The sequence below is a fragment of the Desarmillaria tabescens genome, assembly GCF_030435595.1.
Source record: "Desarmillaria tabescens strain CCBAS 213 chromosome Unknown EV420scaffold_40, whole genome shotgun sequence".
Taxonomy (NCBI): domain Eukaryota; kingdom Fungi; phylum Basidiomycota; class Agaricomycetes; order Agaricales; family Physalacriaceae; genus Desarmillaria; species Desarmillaria tabescens.
In genome coordinates this window covers 267,975-295,867 of record NW_026848339.1, presented here as the reverse complement: position 1 = coordinate 295,867, position 27,893 = coordinate 267,975, and the positions used below count along the sequence as shown (strand labels likewise).

General features: G+C 47.7%; 10 protein-coding genes and 1 non-coding gene across 11 annotated transcripts; 7 read left to right on the top strand and 4 right to left on the bottom strand.

Annotated features, from left to right (window-relative positions):
- Positions 1–19: 19 nt before the first annotated feature.
- On the top strand, positions 20–1,019 carry EV420DRAFT_1566439 (uncharacterized protein; the record flags this gene model as incomplete). The annotated part of the gene is made up of 2 exons (XM_060474066.1): positions 20–267; positions 323–1,019. Coding segments are annotated over exons 1-2 (723 nt in total), but the record flags the coding sequence as incomplete, so codon positions are not given.
- Positions 1,020–2,113: 1,094 nt separating this feature from the next.
- EV420DRAFT_t208 lies at positions 2,114–2,242 on the bottom strand. The gene has a single exon. It is a non-coding gene; the product is annotated as a tRNA-Leu (tRNA).
- A 942-nt stretch (positions 2,243–3,184) lies between these two features.
- EV420DRAFT_1483381 (UDP-glucoronosyl and UDP-glucosyl transferase family protein) lies at positions 3,185–4,818 on the top strand (the record flags this gene model as incomplete). Its single annotated transcript, XM_060469973.1, has 5 exons — positions 3,185–3,736; positions 3,796–3,881; positions 3,955–4,184; positions 4,340–4,471; positions 4,622–4,818. 5 exons carry the CDS (start codon positions 3,185–3,187, stop codon positions 4,816–4,818), a joined length of 1,197 nt encoding a protein of 398 aa, XP_060326686.1.
- EV420DRAFT_1750860 (uncharacterized protein) lies at positions 4,684–6,817 on the top strand (the record flags this gene model as incomplete). Its single annotated transcript, XM_060480347.1, has 6 exons — positions 4,684–5,297; positions 5,345–5,479; positions 5,732–5,921; positions 6,058–6,184; positions 6,244–6,443; positions 6,639–6,817. Exons 1-6 carry the CDS (start codon positions 5,049–5,051, stop codon positions 6,815–6,817), a joined length of 1,080 nt encoding a protein of 359 aa, XP_060326685.1. The 5' UTR covers positions 4,684–5,048.
- Positions 6,818–12,077: 5,260 nt separating this feature from the next.
- Positions 12,078–13,495, bottom strand: EV420DRAFT_1711319 (uncharacterized protein; the record flags this gene model as incomplete). Its single annotated transcript, XM_060479633.1, has 3 exons — positions 12,078–12,894; positions 12,951–13,406; positions 13,456–13,495. The coding sequence occupies 3 exons, from the start codon at positions 13,493–13,495 to the stop codon at positions 12,398–12,400; spliced, it is 993 nt and encodes a 330-aa protein (XP_060326684.1). The 3' UTR covers positions 12,078–12,397.
- Positions 13,496–14,015: 520 nt separating this feature from the next.
- Positions 14,016–16,642, top strand: EV420DRAFT_1750858 (uncharacterized protein; the record flags this gene model as incomplete). The annotated part of the gene is made up of 13 exons (XM_060480346.1): positions 14,016–14,276; positions 14,333–14,377; positions 14,429–14,578; positions 14,636–14,999; positions 15,050–15,167; positions 15,215–15,268; positions 15,320–15,494; positions 15,548–15,638; positions 15,693–15,799; positions 15,857–16,061; positions 16,113–16,257; positions 16,326–16,474; positions 16,535–16,642. The coding sequence occupies exons 1-13, from the start codon at positions 14,176–14,178 to the stop codon at positions 16,640–16,642; spliced, it is 1,812 nt and encodes a 603-aa protein (XP_060326683.1). The 5' UTR covers positions 14,016–14,175.
- Positions 16,643–17,037: 395 nt separating this feature from the next.
- On the bottom strand, positions 17,038–19,750 carry EV420DRAFT_836050 (uncharacterized protein). The gene is made up of 13 exons (XM_060483659.1): positions 19,572–19,750; positions 19,474–19,518; positions 19,260–19,412; positions 18,817–19,195; positions 18,648–18,768; positions 18,545–18,598; positions 18,315–18,489; positions 18,168–18,258; positions 18,004–18,110; positions 17,741–17,945; positions 17,533–17,680; positions 17,317–17,483; positions 17,038–17,266 (listed from the first exon to the last, which is right to left on the bottom strand). Exons 1-13 carry the CDS (start codon positions 19,658–19,660, stop codon positions 17,249–17,251), a joined length of 1,752 nt encoding a protein of 583 aa, XP_060326682.1. The 5' UTR covers positions 19,661–19,750; the 3' UTR covers positions 17,038–17,248.
- Positions 19,751–20,027: 277 nt separating this feature from the next.
- EV420DRAFT_1483374 (uncharacterized protein) lies at positions 20,028–21,180 on the top strand (the record flags this gene model as incomplete). Its single annotated transcript, XM_060469972.1, has 7 exons — positions 20,028–20,159; positions 20,253–20,267; positions 20,379–20,418; positions 20,474–20,572; positions 20,723–20,740; positions 20,804–20,896; positions 21,071–21,180. 7 exons carry the CDS (start codon positions 20,028–20,030, stop codon positions 21,178–21,180), a joined length of 507 nt encoding a protein of 168 aa, XP_060326681.1.
- A 590-nt stretch (positions 21,181–21,770) lies between these two features.
- EV420DRAFT_1566394 (uncharacterized protein) lies at positions 21,771–23,554 on the top strand. The gene is made up of 4 exons (XM_060474065.1): positions 21,771–21,900; positions 21,954–22,874; positions 22,909–22,972; positions 23,024–23,554. Exons 2-4 carry the CDS (start codon positions 21,996–21,998, stop codon positions 23,467–23,469), a joined length of 1,389 nt encoding a protein of 462 aa, XP_060326680.1. The 5' UTR covers positions 21,771–21,900; positions 21,954–21,995; the 3' UTR covers positions 23,470–23,554.
- A 752-nt stretch (positions 23,555–24,306) lies between these two features.
- On the top strand, positions 24,307–25,673 carry EV420DRAFT_835884 (uncharacterized protein). The gene is made up of 2 exons (XM_060483658.1): positions 24,307–25,067; positions 25,121–25,673. Exons 1-2 carry the CDS (start codon positions 24,599–24,601, stop codon positions 25,633–25,635), a joined length of 984 nt encoding a protein of 327 aa, XP_060326679.1. The 5' UTR covers positions 24,307–24,598; the 3' UTR covers positions 25,636–25,673.
- An 897-nt stretch (positions 25,674–26,570) lies between these two features.
- Positions 26,571–27,853, bottom strand: EV420DRAFT_1275621 (uncharacterized protein; the record flags this gene model as incomplete). Its single annotated transcript, XM_060467913.1, has 2 exons — positions 26,571–27,067; positions 27,127–27,853. The coding sequence occupies 2 exons, from the start codon at positions 27,851–27,853 to the stop codon at positions 26,571–26,573; spliced, it is 1,224 nt and encodes a 407-aa protein (XP_060326678.1).
- Positions 27,854–27,893: the final 40 nt, after the last annotated feature.

Here is a 27,893-nt window from a genome sequence, read left to right as displayed (position 1 = left end):
GTGGGTTCCCAAATCGGCAACACAAAGGAAGGTAGTACAAAGAAACTCTGCTTAATGTGGTTCCTTTATTCTCCATCATACATATACAGGAGAGCGCGACGGAACTATCATCTCTCCTCTCCTCTTCCCTCCCATACCAAGCTTGCTTGACTCCTCGTTTATTTCTTTCTCATCGCGTTGACCGTGATCATGAACTCGACCTACAGCCGCTTCCAATTTCCAGAAGACGCACAAATATCTCGTGTTCCCCGTGTACGGGAGATAATGGTGCCTACATTCTAGAATTTAAATGTCGACCTTTGGCTCACGTTTGGCTTCGCAGATTCTAGACCTAAACCTCCAGCGTCTCAAGAAGGCCATGGAGGAGCTTAATGCCTACTGCGACAATTTCACGACCCCATCCCACTCTTCTGACTCTTCATCGCTCTCCGGAGAGCCTTCCACTCCTTTTCACGACGACGAAGTTATGACCGATATCACAGACAGCGACGATTTGTTCGATGTACGCTCTTCTGTCTCTTCTAACGATACCACGTACTACACCCCCGAAACATCCCCCATCCTGACCTCGTTTCACACATATGATAATGATGATGATTCCATATTCGATACCTTTCTCCCCGACACACCTGACGCGTTCGACATCCCCGCATTCGAATTCGACCCTCTTACTGAGGATGTCCATGATATTCTGGAAGAACGGTCTCGATATGATGGATGGAAACAGCTCGCCAACAAGCTCAACCTCGAGTTATTTCGGGATGACTTCTTGCGTTATCACTCCGGTCCTCGGCGTAGAGTGGTCACCAGACATCCATGTTATACGCATTGGGCACACGCGAAGCAAGCGGAATACGTGTTGCCTATGAGGGATGGGGACACGGATGTGGGTGATGGCTTACGTGGTTTAGCATATCCACAGAGAGCCTTGGTGGACCAGGTAAACATTTACGATAACTCTGCACCGTGGTTGATTTTGGCGACATTCCCTTACAACGGTCATTATTTTCTTCGTGTTTTGTCCTCACCCAGGGTGTATTAATGATATGATTAGTCTATCACGTTACCAGTAGAACCATAGTATAAAAATCATTAATGGTAGTGTTAGTGACTTCAGAGGCTACGCCTCAGGCAAACAATCTTCCTACAAGCTATCGTCGCTACTATACCAGGATAGTTGTTGCTGCTGAGAGTATAACATGAATAAACCCAATTATGATGTGCGTACTAATGCTTCAATCTATCAATGGAGACGAGGATAAAAGTAGGTTGAAGGCTCACTGCCAAATGACATATGAAGCAGCAACCCCTTCGGCAGGATGGGGAGGCAGGGTTGAGAGGACTACAGTCCTTTGATTGTGAGAAGGATGCTTGAAAACAATATAGAGGGGAAAGTTCCCGCTATCACCCGACCTGAGTCGATGTCAAAAGGACGGAAACTAAGTTATTTCATGGCGCTAAGGCATGCGATTGGCCTTTGGGATGGCCAGAGCCGACAGGCAGAGAGAAAAAGACTCAATATTTTAAATTCCTAAGCGGTAGACACTCTCTTAGTCTTTGAATTACTTCATACCACTCAGTGCTGACTCTGCTGAGGCGGACAATCAATTATTGAACGACGAAATCACTGGTCAGTGATCATTGATCAATAAGGTCAAAAAAATGAGCGGTAGGGTAGCGCACGAAACCTAGGTTTCGATACACTTGGGTTTATTACCGGTAACTTACACCCCCCTCGCCGGAGAGGCTTTTGTCGAGGTAACTTACCTGTCATGTGACAGGTAGTTGAGCAGAATAATTTGGTACTATTACATGTATATTTCAATTTAGGTTGTCTATTCACAGATGAGTGGTCTTTACAAATGGGCCACCTTTTATTACATCAAGAAAATGTATAAAAACACGAAAACAAAGGTTTTGGAAAAATTTGGGCAATGCAGCGCGTCAGGCATGTGATAGTGCACGTGATAAGGTAAGTAACGGTAACTTACCTTAGCAAAACCACCCTCCTGGGGAGGGGTCGGTAACAAACGGTTACTTACTCCCCCTGGGGGTTTCGTGCGCTACCCTAATGAGCGGAATCTAAAATATAGACATTAAAGGAAGAAAAAGCTGATGAGAGTGGGATTCGAACCCACGCCCCGAAAGACCAGATATTACATAATCACCACGTGATTTGGTCTACCGATCGATCAATCGATCAACCTTAGTCTGGCGCCTTAGACCGCTCGGCCATCTCACCATATTTTTATATATTTATCATGGCAATATGTGTGGAAGAGACCGAAAGGCCAAACCACCAAAGCTTGATATGGACCTTCATCGTGGTCACCTTTGATCTGCTTCGTCTCCATTCTTTCGCATCCGCATACAAGAACCTTTAGCTACCAAATTATCTTTCAAGTTCTTCGTACGAAAGTCAACAGCACAATCTGAGGTGGGACAAATATTTGGCGCCCGTAGGCATGGATACTTACTTCTCGTAGCTTATACGATGGAATTCGAGGCGCAGATAGGACGTGGAAACGACTAGTGTCGAGCTGAACATCAAACTTCTACTTTCCGCCTATTCATGCAGCTACCGTCGACATTTCCCTCCATATCCCAGATGTTGTACCCACTTTACCTTTTCCCCATCGAGCGAATTCTTGATCTGTCGAGGCTGACAACCAAACATTTTTAGGGCACCAAGTCCAGGCATCTTGTCTTCCTGGACCATCCCCAGACTCGATGCGGGGCGTCTACATTTAGGCTCAGAACCAGGCATAAACTTTATTCGGCGTCTATGGTGATTTCTTAGTAGTGTCACTAATGGGTCGCGTTCCTCTAGGTACAAGACCGCTCGAATATTTGCGCATTTCCTCAAAGGACCATAGAGGGACGGTTGTTAAAGACGTACCAAATGCAAAAGTCGGAGAATGAGGAATGTGCATTTAAAGTGACATGAATTCGCCGACGCCCGCATCGTCGCTTCACGAGCATCTTGCGATTTTTAAGCGCCTAGACCTTGATTTGGACGGTTCTCCTCATACAGGAGCTGCGCAGGTAAGATCAGGTTCAGCTCTCCTCAATGACGTCCGATTTGCATGCAATTTATCAGAAATGTCCGCAATAAATTGCACTGACCGAAAAATGTGACCCAGCAGCAAATCCCCACCCTCTTGTGCATTCGGTTCTGCTTACAATGTGTACGCCTTCAAACCCCAGAAAATTTCTATTCTTCACGAACAGCGAATACGGGCAAGTCAACATCATTCTCTCCGTCGCACACGAGCTCTGTCTTCGCCCAAATGTCGAGGTACACATCGCGTCTTTTCCCGGTAACTTGGTTTCGTTCGTTCGATATTATCGCTCCCTGATGTTAATTTTGGAAGTGCTTTCACCCCGTATCAAGGAGCTTCAGGATCGTATTCGGATGACAGGCAGCTCGGCGCGAATCTACTTCCATCCTCTCAGGGGGATATCCCTAAAAGAGGCTCGAATACGCAGAATCGGAACTAACACTCCCACCCACGCACCAAGTCTCTCTGGTGCCCTCCGAAGTTTTAGGCGTCTGCCGTACTATGTCGCCGAATGGTCTGGCCCAGAGTACATGGAACTCTACGACAGCTGTGTTGAGATCATCCAGGATCTTAACGCCCATGCCATCGTGATTGAATACTTCCTTAGTCAAGCTATCGACGCATGCCGTTTCTTGAATCTGAAATTCATTATCATGACACCAAACGCTCCCAAGGTACGACTCACTTTTATTTGATAACAGTCCGTGCTCTAACAGGTGCCTTTGACATGCAGGACATCATCGGCCGTATACAGCCGTATGGCTCGATATTCTGGAAGTACCCTGTCATGTCGTCCGGTATCCCGTACCCCATGCCATGGTATCACATCCCGAAGAATACTTTGCTCACCTGCGCCATGGTCTACTTCATGTTCTCTTCCCCCAAAATCCAGGAACTCGTTCAATACCGTCAGAAAGCTCGGTCTCAATAACACCATTCCCATGTTTGAACCATACATTGCCGACGCACATTATCTTTGTCCCGCCACTCCTAAAACCGACTTCCCATGTGTCATTCCGGACAACATAACGTTGTGTGGTCCCATTCTTGTTCCAGCAGCCCCAGTGAAGGAGAAAGACCCGGAACTCGCCAGTTGGCTCGACAGCGGATCCGACGATTCTTGTCAACTTGGGAACGCATGCTGTTTTTGATGAGAACAACGCTTGTCAACTAGGCGACGGCTCTACGCATCCTGCTCGATCACAACCGCTATGTCCAGGTTATCTGGAAGCTCAAAGCACATGACGTTGCGAAGGCTTCCTTGCATGATATTTTAGGGAACTATGTGGAGAAGGGGAGGGTGAAGATTGTTGATTGGCTAGACGTTGAACCATTAGCAATCCTCAGACACCCAATCTCGTCTGCACGGTCAACCATGGTGGGGCAAACAGCGTCTATGAAGGAATTCAGTACGTCTTCATCACTTCAGCTGATAATCAGATACTGCTAACCATGTCTTAGCGCCGGTATCCCTCAAGTAGTTTTGCCAATGTGGTACGATTGCTATGGTGAGCTATCGGCATTGAGATGAAATCTAACTGAAAAAAAAGACTATGCAGCGCGGGTTGAATGGCTCGGAATTGGTATTTACGGCAACAAGAAATCTGCGCCAAGAGTAGAAGCTTCCGAGCTCAGTTGCGCTCTGACCAGGATAATCGGAGGAGGTGACGAAGCTGCACGATTCCGAGCGGCGGCCAAGACTCTGGCTGAGGACACCCGAAAGTATTCTGGACAGTTATGGCATGCGACAAAATAATAGAGCTTGCGCGTACGAAGTAGTTTGATAACGATGGATGTTATGCTTCCTTCGTAGACAGCCGAGTTTCAAGGACCTTTGTAATTGTAGGAACGGATCGTCTATATCTGAAGAACAAAGATGAGAAAGATAAGAAACAGGGGGTGACCAACAGAAAGACGCGCTGCCACCAAGAAAAAAAGGGGACCTTTGTCCAAGGAGTGGCGCCAAGCATCTCATAAAATGAAAGAATGAACGGCGCGCGCAAAGTTACACCATACCTTCATCACTATCCCGCTCTAACTCGTCGAGTGCAAGAGGCCCCAGTATCCGTCATCCTCATGTCAACGCCCAAGATCACCAGGCGGCCCCGCCACTTTCGATGTAGCGCAAAGAAGACAGCACCAGCTATATCGGAGACGAGAGCAGAATATCCCTCTCAACCCCCGCCACTCACGACACTTGAGCCACAGAACGCAGAATCTTGGCCCCCGCAAATGGTGAGGCCAACCTAGCCTGAGTCCTCTTTGACTGACTCTCTTCACAGATCTCGTTTTCAGCGATTGAAGAACTGTTCAAAGAATTCAGGCAGGAAAAAGAGTCTCGCGATCCTGCCACACGCTACGGAAAGGCTTCGGATGAAGAGGTCGTTGTCTATCCCCGCGTGCTACGTTGGACAACGGTGCATTCACCAGAGGGTTATGTCGGGCATCATAACCCCATTCAATGTGCATATGGTCAATCTGGAGCAAGGTTAAGGTGCATATATCCAGGTCGAAGAGGTTCGAGCCTCGCTGCCCTTCCTCAGTGACAGGTAACCGACGCCACATCAAGGCCTTGACGGGGATGGACATAAATATTATACCTGTATTCATCATAACCGTCAAACATTCGAATTACAACAACTGCTGACACGTACTTGAATGCTGTCCAGGGAGTCAACGTCAACAACTCCTCGTCAACCTCTAGTTGCCTTCTAAGTGAATCGAGCCGAGAGAATTGGCCGTCAACAGGAGGAGAGGCGAGAGAGAGGGTGGCGAGGGCGAGGGCGGGCGGTAAGGTCATGGAAGGAAGTGAAGAGAAGGAAGCCAAATTAACCAGTTATGACGTACCGAAAGCATTTGGTCCGATCGCCTCCCAGTTTGCGTCATGACGATTTTGTAGAGACAGTGCCAAAATGGTATTATGCAGTTGAGCAAGAATTATATACGGGATAAGTATACTACAGTCCTGGTAAACAGTTTGACATTAAAATTCTAGTGCGCAGCAATAGCGCGGCAATTATCACAATCAATCCTTCTTCTCCAGAATCTCCACTGAACCAGCAGGAGTATTGGGCGGCGCCAGCAACGCACTCGAAGGAGGAGGCATCAATGCATCAGACTGTGTAGCATATTTCATGCTCGATGCCAAAAAAATATCATAAAAATCGTTGTCGTTGTCGAGGACAAGGTCCGTCAAAGACTTTGCAGAGGACTGCAGTGGCGAATCCGACAAAAAGGTCGGTGAAATCATCCTCTGGAATGACTTTGGGTCTAGCGCGAGTTCAGATATCGTCGGGCTAACGGGCGTAGGACTGAGTATGGGGCGTGGCGGCATGGCGTCGTTGTCTGCTGTTTTGCGATGTGTCGCATGTCTGTGGCAACGTAATTCGAGAGGCATTCTGTAGCTACAATGTCAGAAAGAGGAGGATAGAAACCTGCGTCAACAGCCTACCTAGATAGTACAAGGAGGCAGAAATTCGGAACGAAAGGTATCGTCGGAGGGCCTTGCGCCTAAGTCGATGATGGAAGGATGTCTTGAGCATGGCCCCTGACTAATCCTTTTATATGTGAACACAGCCACACAACAGCATATATCCGTCTCGGTTTCCACGATCCCATCTAAGTTCCGATTCCCTTGTAACAGCTACGGTAGCGCTGGATTGCCGCCTAATCACTTGATGGTCTCGTTACAGAAGGAAGACCAGTCCCGAACAGCGACCAGCACTTATGCCCAACAAGCATTGGTGTTCCAATAATCATTGTCGTTATCTTCGGAGTCGATGACCAGGAAGCTAATACATGCTGACTTCCGTTGCCGCCTAGCGAAATTACAGTTATCTGGCTTGCTCAACGCTACCAGGTTTTTCTTGCGCTCTTCCCGTCCTCGTTACGCCGGTTGTCTGCGTATCCACCCCAGGAACTCTTTCGGTTTCACGTCCATCATCACCCTCGATCACAAATCACAGGCGTGCATCAGTCTTCTATAGCAATTTGGCACTGGAGCTGCTTGGTGACTGAAATAATATGCCAGGCGGTGTGAGTCTCAATCACACAACATATATTTGACTGGACCATCACCATTTCAAACAACCGTTGGTACGTGTTTTCAGGGTCTTCAAGAACAATAATGCTACAAGCGGTTTGATCATTGCCTGTGGTCACCAAGGCATTCTTCATAAGGCCGGCGCTCAGTTGCTTCGATGCAAACGATTCCAGAGTCGTAAATAAACAATCGATACCGGTACTAGCCAATGCCGAGAACTAAGGCGTACGCAGATAGGAAAACCTAAAATTCATTGATAATGAGTCTTTGGCTCATCCAAATTATGTGAGGTATGACATACCTCCAACGAACCGGAGACAATAGATCCACCGGCTAACAACTTGATGCCGAAATCGTAATATAGTCATTAGATCTTAGATGTTAATGAGATCCACTGTCCTAAGAAGTGGCGAACTTTTGTGTTGAGCAATGTCGATAGAGCCTATGAACGGTCGCGATCCATCGTCGTACCAGTGTGCAGCCTTGAGAGGCAGTAGGTGACGGAACTGCAGAATCAAGTCAAGTGACTACTAGATGCATGCTGGCGGACGACAAAGGAGAATCGTGGATTGTGCCACAGAAAAATCTGACGCTCCAACTGCATGACCTACACTCATAGAATCAGGAAAGGCAAAAACATCAAAATGAAAGTGCGTACTCTGTCGTACGCACTTTGCAGCCGGTAACAGAGGCTTGACCTCAAGCATACATGTTCCAGTTTACATCCCACTATCCACCCCTACGCATCCTGTGGCTCGAAACGGCAACTATGAGCAGCCAGTGTGCAATCACATCACCAAACAATCCTTCGGAAGCACAATAGCTTGGTGAGCCGTTGTGTCGTTGTACGTTATAGCAGGCGTCGAATTCCAAGCCAGGTAATAGTCAGCACAAACAATGTGCTCAAATAACGCTATACATATCCATCAGTATTTCGAAGGTGCGTTTATAAGCTGCTCAACCGCACCTCATCTTTCTCTGCGCTCTTCCCAACTCTCCTTGGTCGCCCTGTACTTTTGTTTTGAGCATCACCTTCACCCTCTCCCACTCGTAAATGGCGTCGAATTTTGACGCTTTCTTCGGAGGCTTGAATACACGGCGAACGTCAGAGCTGGTGAGTAGGCGTTGCTGGCCCTGCCACCCGCGCTGACCGTGGGTCGCAGACGCTCGACGACAATCTTCGGCAGCTAGAAAGCAGGATCATGGAGGATTTTGACGCTCCAGTGGTAAGCCGCATTGTCTTCATCTCCACTCACGCGGCTGAGTCTTTCCAAGACACGCGTTTCGGAACATATCGAGAAGCGATCCACCGACTCTTGGGCTCATATACCGGTAAACAACAGTGGGATTACCCCGGCAACCGCGATGAAGGAGCAAACGCGATTCGAGACAGATGAAAAGTCTGCAGAGCCGTTGGAACTGGTAAGTTGGCTTGTCAATCGTTCGAACGCAGCTCCTCATCGGAAACAGATATCAACTGTCGAGATCGAAAGGCTATTTCAGAGGATACTTCGGAGGCATAAGCGCCAGCTACGGGAGCGTCGGCAGCGCCACCCTCCAATGGAGTACTTTTCTGATGGTTTGCCCGTCCCCAAAGAGCACCCTGGCGTCGACGAAATCATTGTGTATCCCCATCTCGACTCCGAATGCCACCTCCCACTAGAAATTCCGCATACCACCGGCATCAATATTAGCGCCTCCGCGTCGAGCGGGAGCCTCACATCGAGCGGCCACGACCGCCTAGCCATTCCTGTGTGTGGGCCAATGCCAGCTTTCCATTTCGTTGACAACAACCCGCCTGCAAGCGAAATATCCTTTCAGAATCTGCCTATCGATCACGCTGCTCTCGGCTATGCGACAACCACTTCCGGTCCCTTTAGCGGTTATCGCCCACAAGCCGTCGCTTTCCCTCCGCAGATCACGAATGTCGCGATTCCGAAACCCTACGAGCACGACCTTATCGATGTATCCCACGATAAGCCGTCTTCTACATTTAATCCCTTTGCTGACGACGGACCAATTGTGGATCAGTCGTCATCGGAAGGACTGTCGTTCCCCGAAAATGCGAACAGAGGCCGACCCGTTTTTACAGATCCGTTCCACGACAACCGTGTCATTTTCGAGACGTTCGGAATGTCCCAGAACGTACAGATCCAGTCTCCTCCTAAACACCAATGCGCAGCCACCAACGCCGGGTGCGCATACATTCAGGCTAAGCATGCTGGATGCGACCAAATCAAGTCCTACCCGAGTGGTCAGTTCATGTACAGCCAATATGGCACCGTATCGCGCACCAACACAGGCGACAGCAGCTCCAGCTCCTCTTCCAGGACTCTCGTCGACCAGAGTGAACCAGTCGCTCCGAGAATTTCCTATTGGGTGGATCGATTCAACAGATTGCGGAAGTTATAAGTCTTTTTCATGTATATCCAACTGTAACATTAGCATAAATACGGGACAATGGCGAATGATTTCTTGATCCATACCGTAGATGGTGCCCACATGAGGATGTTTCAATATTGCTGGCGGGTCTAGAGAATATCTTCCGAGCCATGGAGCAAAAATTCAGCGCACTATGGCATGCAAAGTTCTGGATACAAGGCCGTGGATCCTCTCAAGATCAGGATATAGCAGCCGCCCGAGGTAGATATCGTCCTTCATCCATACATTCCATGATAGAGATAAGGAAGGGGAAAGTATAGGCAGCAAGGTCATGGGAGGGAAGAAGGATGACTTTGGGCTGTCAATACTGCTGAGTTTCGGCATGAAGCAATACAGCAACGGCATCTCGGCATTCACTCGCGATTGTCCTGCCGGTTCCATCCAATTAGCTGCGATCTAGTGTAAATATATTTTCGATAAAAACTTTCCAAAACGGTAACTAGTAGGGATTGTACCATTATAAACTACACACAAAGTCAGATTGTCTCTCTTCTATGGTACGAGTGTATCGATATCCTCTCGGCAATATCTATTGGTCACCCCCATTCCTCGACTCAAGGAGAGTGTCGAAAGCCGCATTGCTGAAGACGATGTCCGATATCGACTTGAACTTAGTAGGAGGACATGAGAAAGGTGAAGCAGGTGCAGGTGGAGGTAATGCCTTCTGCGCAGTGCCATCGGGGCCGACAGAATAGAATGAAGACGCCCCGAGTGCTGTAAAGCTTCTAGAGTCGCGTCCAAGGCGGCACGTAACATTGTTGGCTAGGCTCAGGTCGGAAGTGAAACCACTCGGCGCTGTGAATTCTTCAGCTCCTGTGCCCATAGGGTGCGCGCGCCTTCGCTTTATATGCTTCTTTGCCTTGTGGCGCAGGAAACCAAACATATCGAAAGATACGGCAATTGCTGCTCAAACATTTGAGCGAATACATAACTGGAAAAACAAGAGTAGCATACCGGGATTGACCAAAGCAGTATGAATACAATAGAAGGGTATCGCTTGAAGGTCCAAGTGTGGACGACTGGTTATGATACAAGACTGATCTGTACCCTTTTATACTTCCCCTCACCCATTAATGATGTTTCTGATTCCGTTTTTGGGTTCACCAGTCGTAGTGCCGTTCTACAGTCGAAGTAACGGTGCTAGATGAACAGGCGCAGGGGGCTGGCCTGAATGTTCCATGTTTTATAAGGGCGTCAAGAGAAAGAGACGTTGAAGCAAGTCACGACCGCAACTGGTTACAGCGAGTTCTTGGAAAATACGGGAGTGCAAGGTGTGGGTCAGAGTCAGACAACCAGGACAGCAGATTCCCAAAGAGTGCAATGGATAATTTGAGAACAAGTGTCCAGTGTACGAGAAGCAGCTATGGAAATCCTGCCGGTAAAAGGATGTTGCTAATTCAAGCCTGAAGGCCTGAAGCTGAGCTAAGCTGAGGCCTTGTGACGGCTCTGAAAGCATTGTCACATTGCACGTGATCCGTTACTGTTCGTTCCCTGTCAGTCACACCGAGGATCGCGTCGCGCCCAACAGTGGGCCAGGAGAATTTTGCGAGCGACACTTGCGAGTTGCGTTCAACTGCGGTTCATTTGCGTTCAACTCAAATTGAATTGCGTTCGCTTGCGTTTAACTTGCATGCATTTGCGCGCATATGGATACGTTTGTTTGCGTGGCCTATGAATACTTATTACTGTCTTAAAGACACTAGTAAACTCTGTCTTATCTTGAACATTTACTTACTGTTCCGAGTTCCTGGATATGTCCCACCAGGTCAATGTCGCTTACTATGACTCAGGAAAACCATTGAATAATATGAAAATGCTATAAAGGTATAGTTGTTGGCCACAAAAAGAGATCCCTCCATCACAGCGACATTTCATTTCGAAATGACTAAGAAATCTTACCCTTTTTTGAACTTGGCGGGATGAAGAAACCTGCTTACGCATCTCACAAACATGTATCGCATGCATCCCAAAGTCGAACGCAAGCCTTATGTAGATGCACGCATGCGTTCTTGAAAATAGCACATGCGGTTGGAAATTAAACGCAAGCGAGCAACAGCGGCTCGCAATTGGCTCGCAAGTGTGACGGATGTGTGACATCGTGTAACATTTGCGTTCGACTCGAGTTGAACCGTCTTAACTGTTGGTCACTTCTGATATCTCTAAGCTATCGGCATCTAGTCATCATATATGGGCTCATTTCATATTCCTATGATATACCTGCTATTGAATTTGACCCTCTCTGACCAGCAGCCAACATTTGACTTACCTTCTTTAACTTCTTTCCTCCAAGTCTGTTCATGCCTTATTCCAATGTTCTTGGGATTAGACTCTTCTATCGACAACTTTTAACATAAATTACTGATTTACCGGATATCTCAGGTCAAAGAATCGCTTCATAGCTTGATTTTTCGGCTCTTGAGTTTTGGTTTTGAACTTTGAGAGAGCATCACCTCAAAAAAACCTTCAACTTTCTGGTCTTTGTCAAAAAGTATTATATCTCTCTGCATCTAGCAGCACTGACTAGATTCCGGCGCTATTTTTATACAAGAAATCTCAAGAAGGTCTTTGTCACGCTCGCACGCGCAAATGCAAGCGTGACAATCGCATGCGAGAGAACGCAAACGCATGCTCGCAAGTGCGCTCGCAAAATTCTACGTGCCCCCAACAGTGAACACTGCCCAACATCGCTCAACATCGTCATCAGTGTCACCACTGGCATCTCCTCTGAGTAACCGATCCTTGACTTCAATTTTACATGGTTATTATTAGCGAATAAAATGTAACCGCATATCTCCCTTCAGATATCCTGGCCACTTCTTCCGCTACATTCTCTTCTTCAAAAATTCCCACCTCAAATTCCCAGAGCTTTATTGAGAACCACTTTCGCCTTCAGGAGGACCTTTGCCTCCGAATTTGTGACCTTCGACTCCTTAGATTTACCCTCATCTCGAAGTCTTTCATTTAGCTTCAACCCAATATTGACGGACACCGCTACTTCTCCATCGGAAACGACGGCATTCGGACCCTGATTAATGTTGACCATCATGTTTGGGTCGTATGTGCTGTCATGCTTTGGCATGAAGAGGTCTAAATCCTGGGTCATAGCGCCTTCCATGATTGCTCTATCGACCCCGATGGTGAGCGCGACAAGTTCTCGGATGCGATCACCGAACAGTCTCTCAATGCCTTCCTTGGGTGCCGATGTCTGCCATCCTGCGATACGGAGGACGTCCAAGAGGTTATCTATGAGCCTTTGAAGAGCGTATTCTCGAGTGGCGTTGAATTGAGGACCGTATTTGGCTATCCCCCTTGTCGCGGCTCGCCATTGGGCCACCGTCTCAAGAGAGTCTAGGGAATACAGAGGTAAGCAAATTATATATAAACTTACACCGGAAAGTACCCACTGATTTCTCGGAATTTCTTGTAAGATGAAGCAAAAAACTTGTGCCCCTTGTGAGATACACTCCAGCGCTGAATAAGCCATCGACATGTCTTTGCCAACACAGCTTGAATAACTGTCTGAATAACAATACCCTGCATTTCCTTAGTAAACCTTCCCATGAGAAGCTCGGCAACCCGTCGACCCAAAAAAATTTGCATATTCTCCGCCGCATCATGTAGGTTTGCCAACCCTTCCAACGTCTTCGCGTATGCGTGATTGAACTTCAGCTTATCCGATATCAAAGCCGCCAGCTGCATTATATCGCAATTCAAGGACTCCAGCATGTCCTTTATTTCCATGCACGAATACGCGTCAGTTTTGACGTGGATTCGACGGCTATTGTGCAGAGAATTGTCCGCCTGTAATGTCAGCTCCCGTTTCTTAGATCTCAGCCCATTCAAGGGATCGTCCGATTCCTCTATTTCGTGAGGCAATGAGCCTGATGAGGCAACTGTTTTCGCCAGCACTATGATTGCTCCCAGAAGAAAGCGTGATAGACTCGGGCATGGTCAGCAGTTTGGATGGCCAGACGAGGGCATGGCAGAGCTTTCAGCTCTGGTAGGCTTTCGATTTCCTCTTGCCATTAGCGTTCGATTTCTTCGCGAGCGTGACACTATATCGGCGCTTTGCATGATCTGGATTTGTCTGGCTCCGAGTTACAGGCCTGAGATCCTTGTTCGTCTGCATTTTGAACTGCAAATTTCCATTAATCAAGTCGATATGTGTCTCAGTATATGGACCTTACCCACTATACACCCAACGAGGTGTACGGTAGCTAGAGGACGCTATTGGTTTGTGAGTAAGTAAGAAATCGAGTTGGCAAATAACCGACTGGTCCCTTGAATCTTTTCGGTTCCAAAATGTCTAGATGGCTGCCTTTCCACATGACGACCATCTTCTGTTGAATCAGAACATTCCGAGAATTGAGTAATACTCCTTCCTTAGCATGATATTCTAAGGGCGAAGGCCGATGTTTGGCCATTTCTAGACATGGCATATCCTTCGGCGAATGCCGACGTGCTTCTTTGCTCCTGCCACTACTTGCAAACTGACTGAACAATGCGGCTCCGCGATTCTTCTATGTTTCCATGGAAATTTCTCTATTTTATCCTCTCCGACGGTCAGATGTAGGGGACGCCCTGGTCTTTGACACCACCCCTCTCATCTCTTGCCTGGTGTAATAATTCATGACGACCGCCCCTGCTCAGCGAAAACCTTACAGCGGTCGTCACCGAAAGTTGGTGATGTCCTTTGATCTGGGAACCACTTTCAGCGGTATCTCGTATAGGTGATACTCTAGTAAAAATTTATTTATTCGCGCGGCTAAAGGTGGTCGACTTGTAGTATACTTGATCCTGGAATTGTTCCAGAGATAAACGGAGTGACAAGGTGCGTTCCTGGTATTAACATCACTGTTGAAGCTGACAATTGTTCCCCAAGGTTCCCTTTTCAAGATGCTGGTAGCGATGCCAAGATACCAACGATCATGTACTACGATGCATTCGGGAATCTTAGAGCTGTAGGTGCAGAGACACAACATCCGTCTGTAGAAGAAGCTGCCCTGGCAGAGGGGTGGATGAAGTACTGCGAGTGAGTATAAAAATGCTGAAAAATAACGATAGTATTCCTGACGCTTTTACGTTGCAGATTCAAATTGCACTTTGGGCCTCAAACAGCGTCGGAGTGCCTGCAACAACTTTCTCCTCTAAAAGAGATTACGACGCTCTTCGCCGACTTTTATACTTACTTATACACTTGCGCCAAGTCCTTCGTGCAAGAAACTCATCATATCTCGTCCTCCGAATGGTCCAGTCTGGAAGGCGGTATTCACTTTGTACTCGCACACCCGAACGGCTGGGAAGGCGAACATCAAAACAAAATGAGAGATGCGATGATAGCTGCTAGGCTTATCAGCAATGGTGAACAAGATCATTCGCGCGTGTCTTTCGTCACCGAAGGCGAGGCTAGTCTTCACTTTTGTTTAAACAAAGGCCTCTCGCGATACACCTCGGTAATAAATCTTATCCTCTTACTTCTTTCTCTCATTAATGTATGTACTAGAATGAAGACGGTGTCATCATTGTTGATGCTGGAGGTGGAACTGTTGACATTAGTACATACTCCAGGGCTGGTGCGTCCGAAAGCAATCGATGTTTCGAAGAGATCACTATCCCCCAGTGTAAGTTATTAGGTTAGAATTTCAGCAGTTCCTCATCTTTCGTGCAGGTCGATTATCGGGCTCCGTGTTCGTTACCAGGAAAGCTCAGATTTATCTTCAAGGTGATTCATAGTGTTACTACCATCAAAGATGTCTAATCTTTGCGATTTCAGACAAATTAAAAGGAACCTCTTACGCTGAGATGGTCGATACTATTGCTGATTACTTCGACAAGACGGCGAAGTTACGATTCAGGAATGCTGAAGAGCCAGCATATATCCAGTTTGGTACCATTCGAGACAATGACCCTGCTCTAGGTATCCGTGGAGGGAGACTTGCATTGCCCGGGTGCGTGATTGTAATTGGATCCAGCTTGTCCTCTTCTAATGATAGCATCATAGGAGCACTGTTGCTGGATTTTTCGAGCCATCTTTAAATGATATCATTCAAGCTATCAACTATCAGCGTTTGACATCGCCCAAAAATATATCTGTTCGTACATAGCTATATTTTAATACTCTAAAGAATTAAATTCATCTCCTCCAGGCTGTATTCCTCGTCGGAGGATTCGCTGCCAGCAATTTTATCTACGCGAAATTACGTGCGCGCCTTCAATCCATTGGTATACAACTTTCTCGTCCCGATAGCCATGTGTTAGTTCTCTTCCTTTTTTTTCTTACCACTGCGTAAACAGCTGATACTTATTCTAGCAACAAGGCCGTCGCAGATGGTGCTGTCTCTTTCTATATTGATCATGCGGTGAATGCCAGGATGTCGAGATACAACTTTGGGGGAAAGGAGTTCACCTCTTACGAAGAATCGATCCCTGAGCACCGACATCGCTCAGATAAGGCCTATATAGCCGCCAACGGCGAACTGTCTTTGGGAGATCAATTTGAACCTATTCTTCCCAAAGTAAGACCGCGCGTTCGATAGACCCTCGTTTCTGTGCTAAAGACTGGACAGGGTATTCTAGTGTCTGAGACGACAGAGTTCAGGCGCACCTACCATATGTACTCCGAGACCCTAGAGGACTTGACATCGATATCAGATGATATAATCTGTTATAGAGGCTCGAAGATAGATCCGCGCTGGATGGACACCGATGAAGGTTCGTTTACCAGTTTCACATACACATTAGCATCAGGCTGACTGTGAATCCTGCAGCTATGTATACAGTGCTTTGCACAATTACGGCCGATACTCAACAGGCAGCGAAAACACTCAAACCTCAACGTGGACCCGATGGAAGGATATTCTACAGGCTTGACTACGATGTCGTCTTGCTTTTCGGTCTTACAGAGCTGCAGGCATACTGTGTCCTGGAGGTATAGGGTACGTATCTTTATTGTGACCTCTCGTTCCTGCATTTATCTCGGTTGTTACAGGGGAGAGAGAAAAGGCAAGATGAATTTTCATTTCACTCAGAGTCTCTCCGATCTCACCGCTACTATCGCAGAGGTCCCGCTCGTATTATCTATTCCCAGCATCTCTAATGTAGTACAATAGTGGATATAGTAGCAACGTCTCGAGCCGACGCTGTCTTTGCAGAGGCGAGGATGTCATACTTACTGAATACACGGCTTCTGTTTGTGAAGTACTCTCGTCCTTTTTGATACCAATAGTATTTTCTCCAAATGAATAGATAGAAACGGAGAGTATCTACGTGGACCACGCCCATAAACCTATTCTTTACATCGCTTTTACACGTACATTATGCGAAACAAAGACGTAGTTCTCCGATATCGGTCGACGCTACCACTCTTTCGCTTTGAGAAAGTTATTCAGCAAAATCGACGCTACTTAGTAGCATCTGACATCAAGACGTGCACGGATACTTCACAGGATGCGGTCATAAACAACTCGTGCTGGACCTCTGGATGATGCGGCATGTGTTGAAATTCGAGCACGGGAGGGAACGAAAATGAGCAACTCGTTTATACCTAGTATGTCGACATGGTGGTAAACGGTAAAGAAAAGAAAACGGCGGGTACGGTACGTAACGGGTTCGGAGCCGGTTGATTCCGATGGCTCGTACAGCCACAGTAATTCCAACAGCATGAGCTCTCATTACCGCGGTATATAGGAAGGAAATGATCGCTTTACCTCTTCTCTACGCCCTATAAGAATATGAGCCTCCCAAAAGCAGATATCGGTAATTTGGACTTACATTTTCCTTCCAGCTTAATTGCGCCTTGAGTTCTGTCCTTCCAAACAAGAGAACAATATCAAAAACAAGAGCGAAGTATGATCCTCCATCCGGCCTCCGTCGAAGCTTGAGAGACTTGGCCACTTCAGAAGTGTCTGCCGCGACAGTGCAAAAAAGCGAGTACGCATCTGGTAAAATATTGGGATAGCAGCTGAAACCAACCCGTGCGACACAAACCTGGTTCCTTATCTATCCAACGGGGATCTTCAATTCTTACACCGCGGTAGCATTTTATATCTGTTGTTATGTACTGCAGATCGGCCAGATGAATTGAATTTCGAGAAAACGAGTGGCGGAATTCTGTCGTTTCCGAGACTTGTGTGTCCTATACACCTGCGTTAGAGGACCACGGAAAGAGTGGTAACTACCAATGGTAATAACTTACCTTGGGAAGTATGATGGAGAATTGGCCTGGAATAGAAAGCGCTCCAGCTCCATCGTAGAAAGTTGTGCCGCTACGAACGTAATGTTCAGCGTCGTATGGGTTATAATGCGTGTATACCGAAATGCCATAGTCGTATCTGGACACACGAGCGGCCACGACATGGTCCAGATAGAATGACAGGGCACCATCAGCAACAGCTTTATTTCTGCCAAGTCAGCAAAATATCAACATCAACCAGAAGGGACCGGGGAGGGAATACTCACACATGACTATCTGGCCGGGAACATTGTATTTCGAGCGGTTCTAGATGTTCTTTCAGCTTGGAAAATAACCAATCGCTTGCCGCAAATCCGCCGACAAGAAAGACCGACTTAATAACGGATCGTGAGTATTATAAGGCGCCAGTAGAAAACCTTTACTGGCTTACCGAAACGGGTTTTGTGGCTTTGGCTCGTTGATTATCTATAACTCGAATCATAGACGCTATTGATGGCTCAAAGAAGCTGGCAACATCGGACCTATTCAACGTCAAGTGGAAGATTGGCGTACAGAAGTATCAAGAACCAAAACGTACCCTGCCAACTTCAGCTGTCCAGAGCGAATATCTAGCTTAGGATCTCTGTCCTTCATGGTGCCGAATTTGATAAACGAGGCCTCTTCAATGTCTCTAAATCGAAGCTTCGTAGTTGCATCAAAACATTCCGCTATAAGTTCGACTTCATCGGCAAACCGAGATCCCGCCAACTTTTCTGCAGTCAAAACATTATAAGCGCATGTCTACACAAATAATTAACGCGCATATACCCGCAAGAAATAGCTTTGCGCGAGCGGTTACATAGACAGAACCGGTAAAGTTGCCTGAGAGGATAAATGAGACTGGAGAAAGGCAGATAAAAGAGAAACAGACAAGCTGGAGCCGAGATTTCTTCGAACGCAAAACTGTCAGCGTTCGGTGACTGAATGCTTGAATAAGTGCTAATATCAACAGTTCCTCCGCCAGCGTCGACAATCACGACGCCTTCCCCATCCTATGAAGAAGTTAGGCTGTAGAATGATGTAACGTCGAAGCAGCTTACTTGTATATAAGATTCGAGTCCCTGGTTGACGCAGAAGTGAAGACTAGTTTCTCCTTCGGTGACGAAATGAACGCGCGAGTGCCCGCCATCGTCATCAGGGATTAATCCGGCATCGATAGCCGCCTCCCGCATTTTGCTTTGCTGAGGTCCTTCCCATCCGTTGGGATGGCTAAGAACAAATTCGATATTTTCCTCTACCGATTTCCAAATCGAGGCGGCATTCTGGTGCGTATCCAGAATGAAAGTCTTCGTACACTCAAAGAGGTACGCATAGAAGTCGGCGAATACGGCAACGATGTCCATTCCGTCTGGAAGAGGTGGAATTGCCTCGGTAATCACATCTGAAGTTGTAGAAGGAGGCCTCAAGCGTAATTTGAACCTGTTCGTTTTGAAGGATTAATGCACTTAGAGATCTTTAGATGATAGAAAAGATGCATGCTTACAGGGAACATTTGAGCCAACCCTCGTCCTCGGCGTCTTCAATCACATTTTGTTTTAGCGCTTCTGCACCGACCGCTTTGACGCTTCCGTCCTGGTCGTAGTACATGATGGTAGGGATTTTGGCGTCGCCGCCGACATGCTCCTGGGACGGAAACCTGAAAGAAAAGTGCGCCATAGCATAAGAATAGTGCGATGGTACGTAAAGAAGACGAATACCTTGTTACGCCCTTGATTTCCGGTACTCGACCAGGGTCGAGAATACTGTTCAATAAGTCTCGACAAAGTCTCAACTGAGAAATCTGGCCAAGTCTCACCTATATGACACCCCAGAGAATGTCGTGCCAAGATCCATGGCTATAACGAGTTTCCTTTCTGTTCCGTTGTAAGGTTTTCTTTTGGGCATCGTGAAAAATACGGAGGAGACGCGTTCGGATGGTGGAGGGAAGAAAGAAAGTGGCTCAGTGTGCTTTCAATGGGTAGTTCGGTTACCGGCACGGACATCCGAGCTCTCTTTCCGAGTCCTATGTATATAGGATACTCGGTTATTATGCTGTCCTGAACTAACCGTGGGAAAGAATCTATTTGGGGTATCAATCCATCACGGCATTTGCCGACTTTGCTACCTGAGCAAACCGTGGGAATATTTCTATTCGTTCACGGCAATTGCCGTCCTGGCTGCCTGAGCTCATCGTGGGAACCTTTTCTATTTGTTCGCTTCCTCTTTTCCAACTTCTTCGCTAACTTTATTTCTGATTTGAACAGTCACCGCGATGACGGCGCCAAAGCTCGCTGTTGGCTACAGTGAGCTCTTTGCTGTTTCTTTTGTTTTTAATCTTACTCGGGATTGGTTCAAGGTCCTCTCGTGTACCCCGGCGTCGAGCAATGAGCTCGACATTCAAATGGTAAGTGAATGGTTAGGTTTGGTTAGCAAGCATTTAACGAGTAAATTTCCAGAGCCTTAGCTCTCTCTTCAATCCCTCTTTTGACTTGTACAGGCTCGTTTCACCAAGGTAAGCCGTACTTTACAATCCTTCAATTTGAGCTAACACTTTGCTTGTCATTCTCAGGTGATGATATGCAATAGAATGGGGCAAGCATCTTTGTTCGCTACGACACAATAGGATGACAGCTGTAAGGTAATGGTAGGAAGTTCGGATACCGGTGCGTGGCTTATTTCTTGCCTCTTTCCCTGCTAACGTGCCATCGGATATGCTAGGATTTGGCTCGTTGCGCGTAAACGAGGCTGATGGATGGGATGGACAAGACCTTGCTGGAATTTCAAGGATATTTGAAGATAGCGGCAATACGGTCATCGGTAAGTCTTCGTTTTTTCTATTTCCCATTCTTTAGACTCATTTGCCTCGTCGTGTAGTTCATTTACTCACTTTATTCTATCAACTATAGTAGCTATGGGCGCAAGCTATGCCTCTCGATAGTCCCATCACGACAAGAACACCTTACACAGTGAGGTTGCAGGTACCAGGTGCGTAGTACCATGTTTCTCAGCTCAGCTCGTTGTTCGCTAACAAGTCCTTTGTTGATGTAGCCCTTTTCCGTGCACGAGTGTGCTCCTCGACTGTCACACGAATGTGCATCATGAAGTCTGATGGGATGCTGATGGATGGGGTACATATACATGGTGAGTTCATATCCTTCCTCGCGTATCTCGTGTTCCTGATGTTCTGCCAGTGTGAAATTTATGTTGGGTCCTCGCTCGTACACGATGGCAGGCTCAACAACTAGTTCTTGAGCAGATCATAGGTAAGGTAAGCTTTTGCTTCGTTAGCGACTCGGTAACTGATCCTTAATCTAGTTTCAATTTTGCGCTTGGATCCTTTCTCAGTGCCTAACTCGCCCTCCAGTCGCTCAAATGAACCGGAACTACAAGTTAACGAAACGGGTACAGGCCTTTACGTGGGCTGAGTGAACGAAGAAGCGGGGATCGCCTTTGCTAGGTCCCTTTCTGCTTCTTTTTCCTTTCTGTGCGCTAACACGGTATCTACTACTGCTAGGCTGGGCTGTTATATCATCTAACACGACGGCTACTTTTCATTAAAGAATCCTACGGGTTGAGGCGGATGTACCGGTGCCTCGTTGGCATGCCATTCATGGACAGCGAAAGGTAGTATATTCATAGTAAGGATTCCCTGTCTTGTTTCGCCTTTGTTTGACTAACTTGTTTTTGCTCAGAATATAGGCTGCGTATTATTTATGTACTAGGGTACGCACCATTATCTTTCAACTCGACTGGAATACTAACCCCTTGTTCTAGCATAAATGATATATATTCTTGCTTGTTAATTCAGGGTAAGCGACCGTATTTGCAGGCCTTAATAGGAAGCTAATACTCTGATTAGATGTCTGACCTGCCGAGTCAAGGAGGCGAAGTGGTATAGATGAGTCTGACACATTGTATTTTCGTACACATTCGTCATGGTTATTAGTCCATGATTTCAATTATTATTGTTGTTTTTCTTTTACTTTCTATGTAAAACAAAACAAAACATAGGACTCGGACTTGCCACGCAGATGCGTTGGCCCTCACCAACTAGTTGCTAATCTCCTTTGCAGCCAGTTTGCAGCTTCCTTTCAACGTCTTGCTACACGAATCTTGCGTACAAAAGTACAGCTGAACCTCGAATTGTCAACTCTTTTTTTTTGCACGAGAATTCCGATACTTACTCCTTTTGTTTCAGGCGCGACTCTTTGAAGGCCTTGTACTTTTTCACGTCACCTCAATGACTTGGTTGAACAATACGTTCCGATGCATCGTCCCAGCATTCATAGCATCCGAAAATCCCAGCTCGCATGAATCGACTGCTGAAACTCAGGACGCCCAGCACAGCAGTGATATATCAGAGTCGCTGCCACACAACGATGACGAGGGTCAATCGCGAATCGAGATCGGCGAGGCCTCTGCTAGAAATGGGATATCGGAAACTGTCGCCAAAGATGTGGATGAATCGCACGCGATGGATTCTCAGCCGCTTCATGCGATGAACAGAGGCACGCCGGAGGAGGACGAACAAAGAAGAAACGACGATAGGGACAAGTTGAAGCGGGCGACGCGGGCAAAAAAGAAGGCGGAGAGAGAAAGAGACGAAGCGTTACGAGAATTGTCACGCTCTCAGGCCGACATGACCCTTCAAGCATCCGAAATATCTGCGCTTCGTAACCTCATCAGAAACCTGCAGCATACTCAGTTGGAAGACGCGACGGAGATAGAGCAGCTGTGCCAGCGTAATAAGGTCCTAGAACAAGAACTTCAGAACGTTGGTATGAAGCTTCTTCACGAGCAGGAACAACGCCAAGTGGAACGACGACTACTCGCGACGCGGGCACAGGAGCTTCACGACACGGAAACCTTCTTGACGAAAGCTGATCTGTTCTCTGGCGCGGAAGTGAAGGTAATGGTTCAGGGACTTAATACCGAGATTTTACAATTGGCTGCCAACATGGTAGACACGTTGCAATTCGAAGACAATGCTATGACGGTAGATGGAGATCAGGCGCCGACGGAGCAACGTCTCGCCATTGGCGGTCGTATGATGCAGCTGTTACAGACTCGAGGGGACCCGGATACGCATGCCATGGTTGTCCAGGCCGCTCTGCAGGGCGTCATTACTCGACTGCCGACGATTCATTTCTGAGTGGTCTAAGCACTCTCCCACGGACGATAGTTTGCATGATTTATATTGTGATATTCGAAAAAGGTGTAAGCGCTTGCCTATTTCACAATCTGTTCTATTACTGAGATCTAATACAGACGCGGACAACCCTGCTGTAGCAGGTAGATGGAGATCAATGACTCGCGAGAAAAGCAAGTACAGCATGGTATCAGAAATAGAAGAAGATTTCTATTCTCGCGTTGTTGAGGTCGTGTTGAATGTGTTGCTCGTCGCCGGGTGGTCGCCTGCAGACTCCAAGGGAACTCTCACACAGACTTTTGGCAAACGTGTTTCGGCGATTGTGAAGGCGGCGATGAAACTGGATCGGGCTATGGGTGAGGGTATCACGTCTCAAGATCTGGTGGTGTATGGTGCACGCTTCGATGATCGTTTTGACTCTGACACGATGGTCGATGCATATGGAAACCAGAAAGAGGACGGCGAATCCGTGGCGTGTACCTGTGAACTTGGGCTTAAAGTCTCCGGTGGGAGCAATATCTTGTCGAAGACTGGTGTCGTGCTGTACTCTGCATTTTTAGCGTAATGACTAAGAATAGTCTGTTCCCGGATATGACATCGTGTACCTTAGTTTCGAACTATAGATCTTTCTCGCGGTTCTAATACATTCCAATTGTGCTTTTCCTGTGAAAGAGTGAAGTGGAGCCGATATTCCCAAGAGCAAGAAAGGTTTTCATGGATCGCCTCGAGAGTCATACCGGGCACAGAGGCAGCCTACACAAGGATCGAACTAGTACAGCCACATACTCCAGTTCATATCCTCGACTCGTTCACAAAAACCCAGGCGAAGAACGACATTACACTAAGGAAACCTTCAAAGGCGTGTATCGTGCGTGTCCCGCATACACGTGGGATGAGCATCTTAGTAGCATACTGCCAAGCGCTCTTGCCATACAGTCCCGCCTTCGTCGTCCGGCTTGCTACGTCCATGGCAGGGATACTTTCCTCATTACGTCGCGGCTCAGGTACTGTAGCCAGGGCCTTCAACTTGTGGAGCAACTCATCAGATGACTCGGGAAAAGGCCATCCTCGTTCTCGTACGCACTCGTCTCAGCAGCCGATACTCGGGAGCACCACACAAGGACAAGGGACAAGGGACCTTTACCATCAGCCGCTGGTGAAAGAGAATGCAGAGGCCAAAATCGAAAACCGAACTCCACCTTCGACGAATATCCGCCCGAGCGTTCAAGACCGGACTCAGACGGCAGGAACGCTGGTCAAAGAACCGGTACGAACGGAGCCAAAGGCAGCCGAGGTGGGTCATGATTCAGGCCTAAATGGAAGATTGTGAATATTAACTTTATGAATTTTCAGCGAAATCTTTACTCGGATGTTGTAAAAAAGCCGGTGCCGGACAAGAAAATCGAGGCAAAGAATGTTCGGGAGCAGAAGTCGGCAGAACCAGAGGGTTTTCCAAGGCTGAGCAAGACGAGCGCTGAAAATATTCAGCCAAGCAGGCAGGTTGCGGAGGCTGAGAAGAGGTTTGCAGTCGTCAAAAAGGAGCTTACGCAGGCCAACGAGAAGAACGAGACGGAGCAGAAGAAGGTTTTGGGGCTCCAGCAGGAAATGACGCGGCTTCAGCAGGAGAGTGCGGAGACGAAGAAGAGTTTGGAGACGCAGCTTCAGTCGGTGATGAAGCAAACGATATACGCAAAATGGAAGTCGAGCGGGTTAGCAAAGAGCTAGAGAAAGAGAGAGCCTTGCGAAAGGAGGAGCACGCTTTGATGGACGTTCGCATGCGGGAGCTGCAGGACGCACGGGCATATCTGACCACGGAAGACACGATCTCTGGAGAGGAAATCAAAGGGATGACCGAAGCACTCAATACGGAAATTTACCAGGTCGCAGCCCTTATGGTGGATACATTGGATTTCGACGCGAAGGTTTCGGAAGATAGAGAGGCTCAAGCGGTTGCGGCGCGTTGTATTGGAGAGCACCTGGTAAGGGCGTTGTCTGGTGGAGAGCCAAAGGATGATTCGGAGGAGGAAACGAGACATCTGGCAACGTTGGCTGCAATCCAGGCATCCCTCGTCGAATCTTGCTCCTCCATGATCAATGCTTGGGCTCTATCCCCGGAAGTGAGCGACCACTTCGCTCGTCTTTATGCGAATATTCGACACACATGTAGGTAGTTCGGTTCTTAACCCTCGGCTAGACATTAATGATCTTCTTTCTAGGTACGCCAGCAGTTGCTGGTCGTTGGAGAGTCATGACGCGAGCTAGGTGCAAGTATCTTGGATCAGATACGGAGGTGGAGGAGTATCTGACACGTGTCCTCCTGGGAAACCTGGTCCCTGTCTTGGTCGTCGCCGGGTGGAAGCCGTTCCCAGTCATGCAGATAGAAAATGCAATAAGCGCCTTGGGGCAGAGATTCGGAACGAGAATGGTGCAGGTAGGGAAGAAGCTAGTACGTTTGGATAAGGCGATGGGCGAGGGAATAATCTCCAAGGACGCCGCAATAGGATGGATTCCTGGGGGGGCACCTTTCGATCCCAATATCATGGAGAATGCCTTCGGGAAAAGCTCAGGAATTTCAGCGGAAGATTTCGTCCTGTCAACGTGCGACCTTGGACTGATGTTATCGCAGGTTATCAAGGATCGGGAAGGGGCGGGATCCGATGCAAAGGCGGAGAGCCAAATTTTACTGAAACCCAAGGTCGTCCTCTATAGCTCACTTTCAGAGCACAAATGAAGGTCCGTGTCGTCAGGATTATTATAGGCAGTCTCCTCCTACCTAGTATCAGTCGTTGGTTAGTATTTATCTAGTTCAATCACCTATGCTTCTGAAAAATGATTCACGTACTGATATCTCACATAAAATTCCTCTGAAAGTAGCACAGTTGTGGAAAAGGTTCAACGAAGGGTACCGGAAAAAAAAAAACTAGGCCTCGGCCCTCTAACGCGAAAGTTCGGCTATTCCCGCCCCTTTCCAAACGTGGCACAACGATCCGGATCCCGCCCTTTGTCACTCTGGTTGCTACCACCACCATCAATGGCCATTGCATACGGGATAATCTACATCGCCGCTTGTCTTCCCGCCCTTGAAGCTTCAAGATCACTCGACTGTATCTTAGACCACAGGGCCTGCGTGGCCAACATTTCGTAGCCATGATCCTTGAACTCGCCGCAATCAGAGTGAGTAAAAGTGCTTGACCGTCATTTCGTCTCGCTGAATGGAAGTTAGAAATGCGGTCTTGTCGACAGAAGAGCTTCTTGAAGCTAACAGTGACTTCTACGGAGGTCGTACCTGAATATATGCTATTTGTGCCTTCGGATGCCGTCTCAAACTTAGCGTCTTTGTTGGTGCAGATCTGTTTTCCCGGCTGAACAATTATCCAGGTGCTAGGCGCTATACGCTTCCATTCTAACGAGACGTATGCCAATGGTGCACTGCCCTGTGGGTCATCGTGAGAGCAACAGGATTGGTAGCCGGTCGGGAGTTTCCTGAGCATGGTTTTAGAAAATGGTGTAGCAGGCAGAAGGTGAATGTGAAAAGGAAAGGTCTGGCTGGTGCGTTCTCTACGTTATTCATCTTCGCTCAAATCTCATTGTCGCGCACAGGTCCACAAGCGTTACAACGATATATTACGAATACTCAGGTCGTACATAATGATGGTCGTGATTAGTTCAATGGGCCTCTTCCGCCAGGATTGTATCAGCCAAGCCTGACTTCAGTATGATTTTCGGCTTCACCAGGACTCTTTTCTCCCACTGTTCCCCCTTCTTCTCCATTCTCATCAACCCAAGATCCGTCGTGCAAAGGATATTCTCCGTGCTATCGGTCGATGCGATCCCGAATGTATCTTCCATAACATTCACATCAAACGGCGTTTCGGGCACGAGATACAACGGCATCATTTCACACGAAGTGATCCCTTGGCCGATGACCCGGTTCAACCGCATCGCATGCTCAACCACGGTAGATGCATGTTCTGCGAACTGGGCGGCCATGGTCTCGCTAACTTCGGATGTCGCGGATTCCAAACCAGCAGTGATAAGGATGTTGACCAAGGTCTCCATCACTACACTTAGCAGTTGGTGTTGACTATCGGGGGCCTCCCTGAAGGCTTGAAGCGCGTATCTACGCGTCAGAGCGCGCCAGCGTCCTGCAACGGCTTGATCTTCTGTAGAACAAACCGTCTCTCATTAGAGGCCCCTGCCAGAAGCAATCAACACGACGTACCTGATTCTTGGATAATCGCGTACAAACTACTCAGCATTTGCTCCTCCTCCCTCCCTTCGAAGTACCATGACGTGACGATCCAATCCACGTACGCGCACATTGCGGCTTGAAATGCAGTTTGTATGAGGATCTGGTCGTCGTGATGCAGCGTCGACTTCAGGAGCTCTGTCATGCGTGGACCCAGTATCTCGATGACATGGTCGTATGCAGCCGCAGCCTCGCTCGACTCCTCCACTTTCTTCTCGCCAAACTTGAATGCTTCAGCCACTGTAGCAGCCGTCTGGAAAATCTCGACGTTCAAGGCGTCGATCATGTTGATGACATCAGCTCCAGAGGATTGGTCCGCCCTGTCGAGATACACCTGTGCTGCCCTCAACTCTTCCGTCCGTGTTCTCAATAGCACCCTCGTCTGCTCGTGTGCCAATGACACTTTCCCCACTTCATCTCTAGCCAGTTTTGCTGCGGCCGTCTGCGCTTTCAATTGCTGATCCAAAATGTGGTTTTGATTCCGCGCCTGTTGAAGCTCATGCTCGGCATCAGTCAACCGCTGCTTGAGCACGTCCGAACTTCGTGTGAGACTAGAAACGAGGGATTTGGTGTTCTTGACCTCCACATTCACATCTGACAGAGATTTCTGTAAGGTGCGAATGGTAGCATCTTTCCTTTCCACTTCGGCCGAGAGGGTGTGAGTTCGATCGTTCGAGCTGAGGCTTTGGTTCGTCGGCATCGCGTGATCACGGTGAAGCAGGATGCGGAAATGGCGACAA

Coding starts and splice junctions, on each gene's coding strand:
- EV420DRAFT_836050 (XM_060483659.1), bottom strand. CDS start 19,660: ATGCCCAAAAGAAAACCTTACAACGGAACAGAAAGGAAACTCGTTATA. Junction 19,196..19,259: donor GGTTGGCTCAAATGTTCCCT/GTAAGCATGCAT, acceptor CAAAACGAACAG/GTTCAAATTACGCTTGAGGC. Junction 17,946..18,003: donor TCCCGGCCAGATAGTCATGT/GTGAGTATTCCC, acceptor CTGACTTGGCAG/AAATAAAGCTGTTGCTGATG.
- EV420DRAFT_1566394 (XM_060474065.1), top strand. CDS start 21,996: ATGACTTGGTTGAACAATACGTTCCGATGCATCGTCCCAGCATTCATA. Junction 22,875..22,908: donor TCCAGGCCGCTCTGCAGGGC/GTCATTACTCGA, acceptor TTCATTTCTGAG/TGGTCTAAGCACTCTCCCAC. Junction 22,973..23,023: donor TTGTGATATTCGAAAAAGGT/GTAAGCGCTTGC, acceptor GATCTAATACAG/ACGCGGACAACCCTGCTGTA.
- EV420DRAFT_835884 (XM_060483658.1), top strand. CDS start 24,599: ATGGAAGTCGAGCGGGTTAGCAAAGAGCTAGAGAAAGAGAGAGCCTTG. Junction 25,068..25,120: donor TGCGAATATTCGACACACAT/GTAGGTAGTTCG, acceptor TCTTCTTTCTAG/GTACGCCAGCAGTTGCTGGT.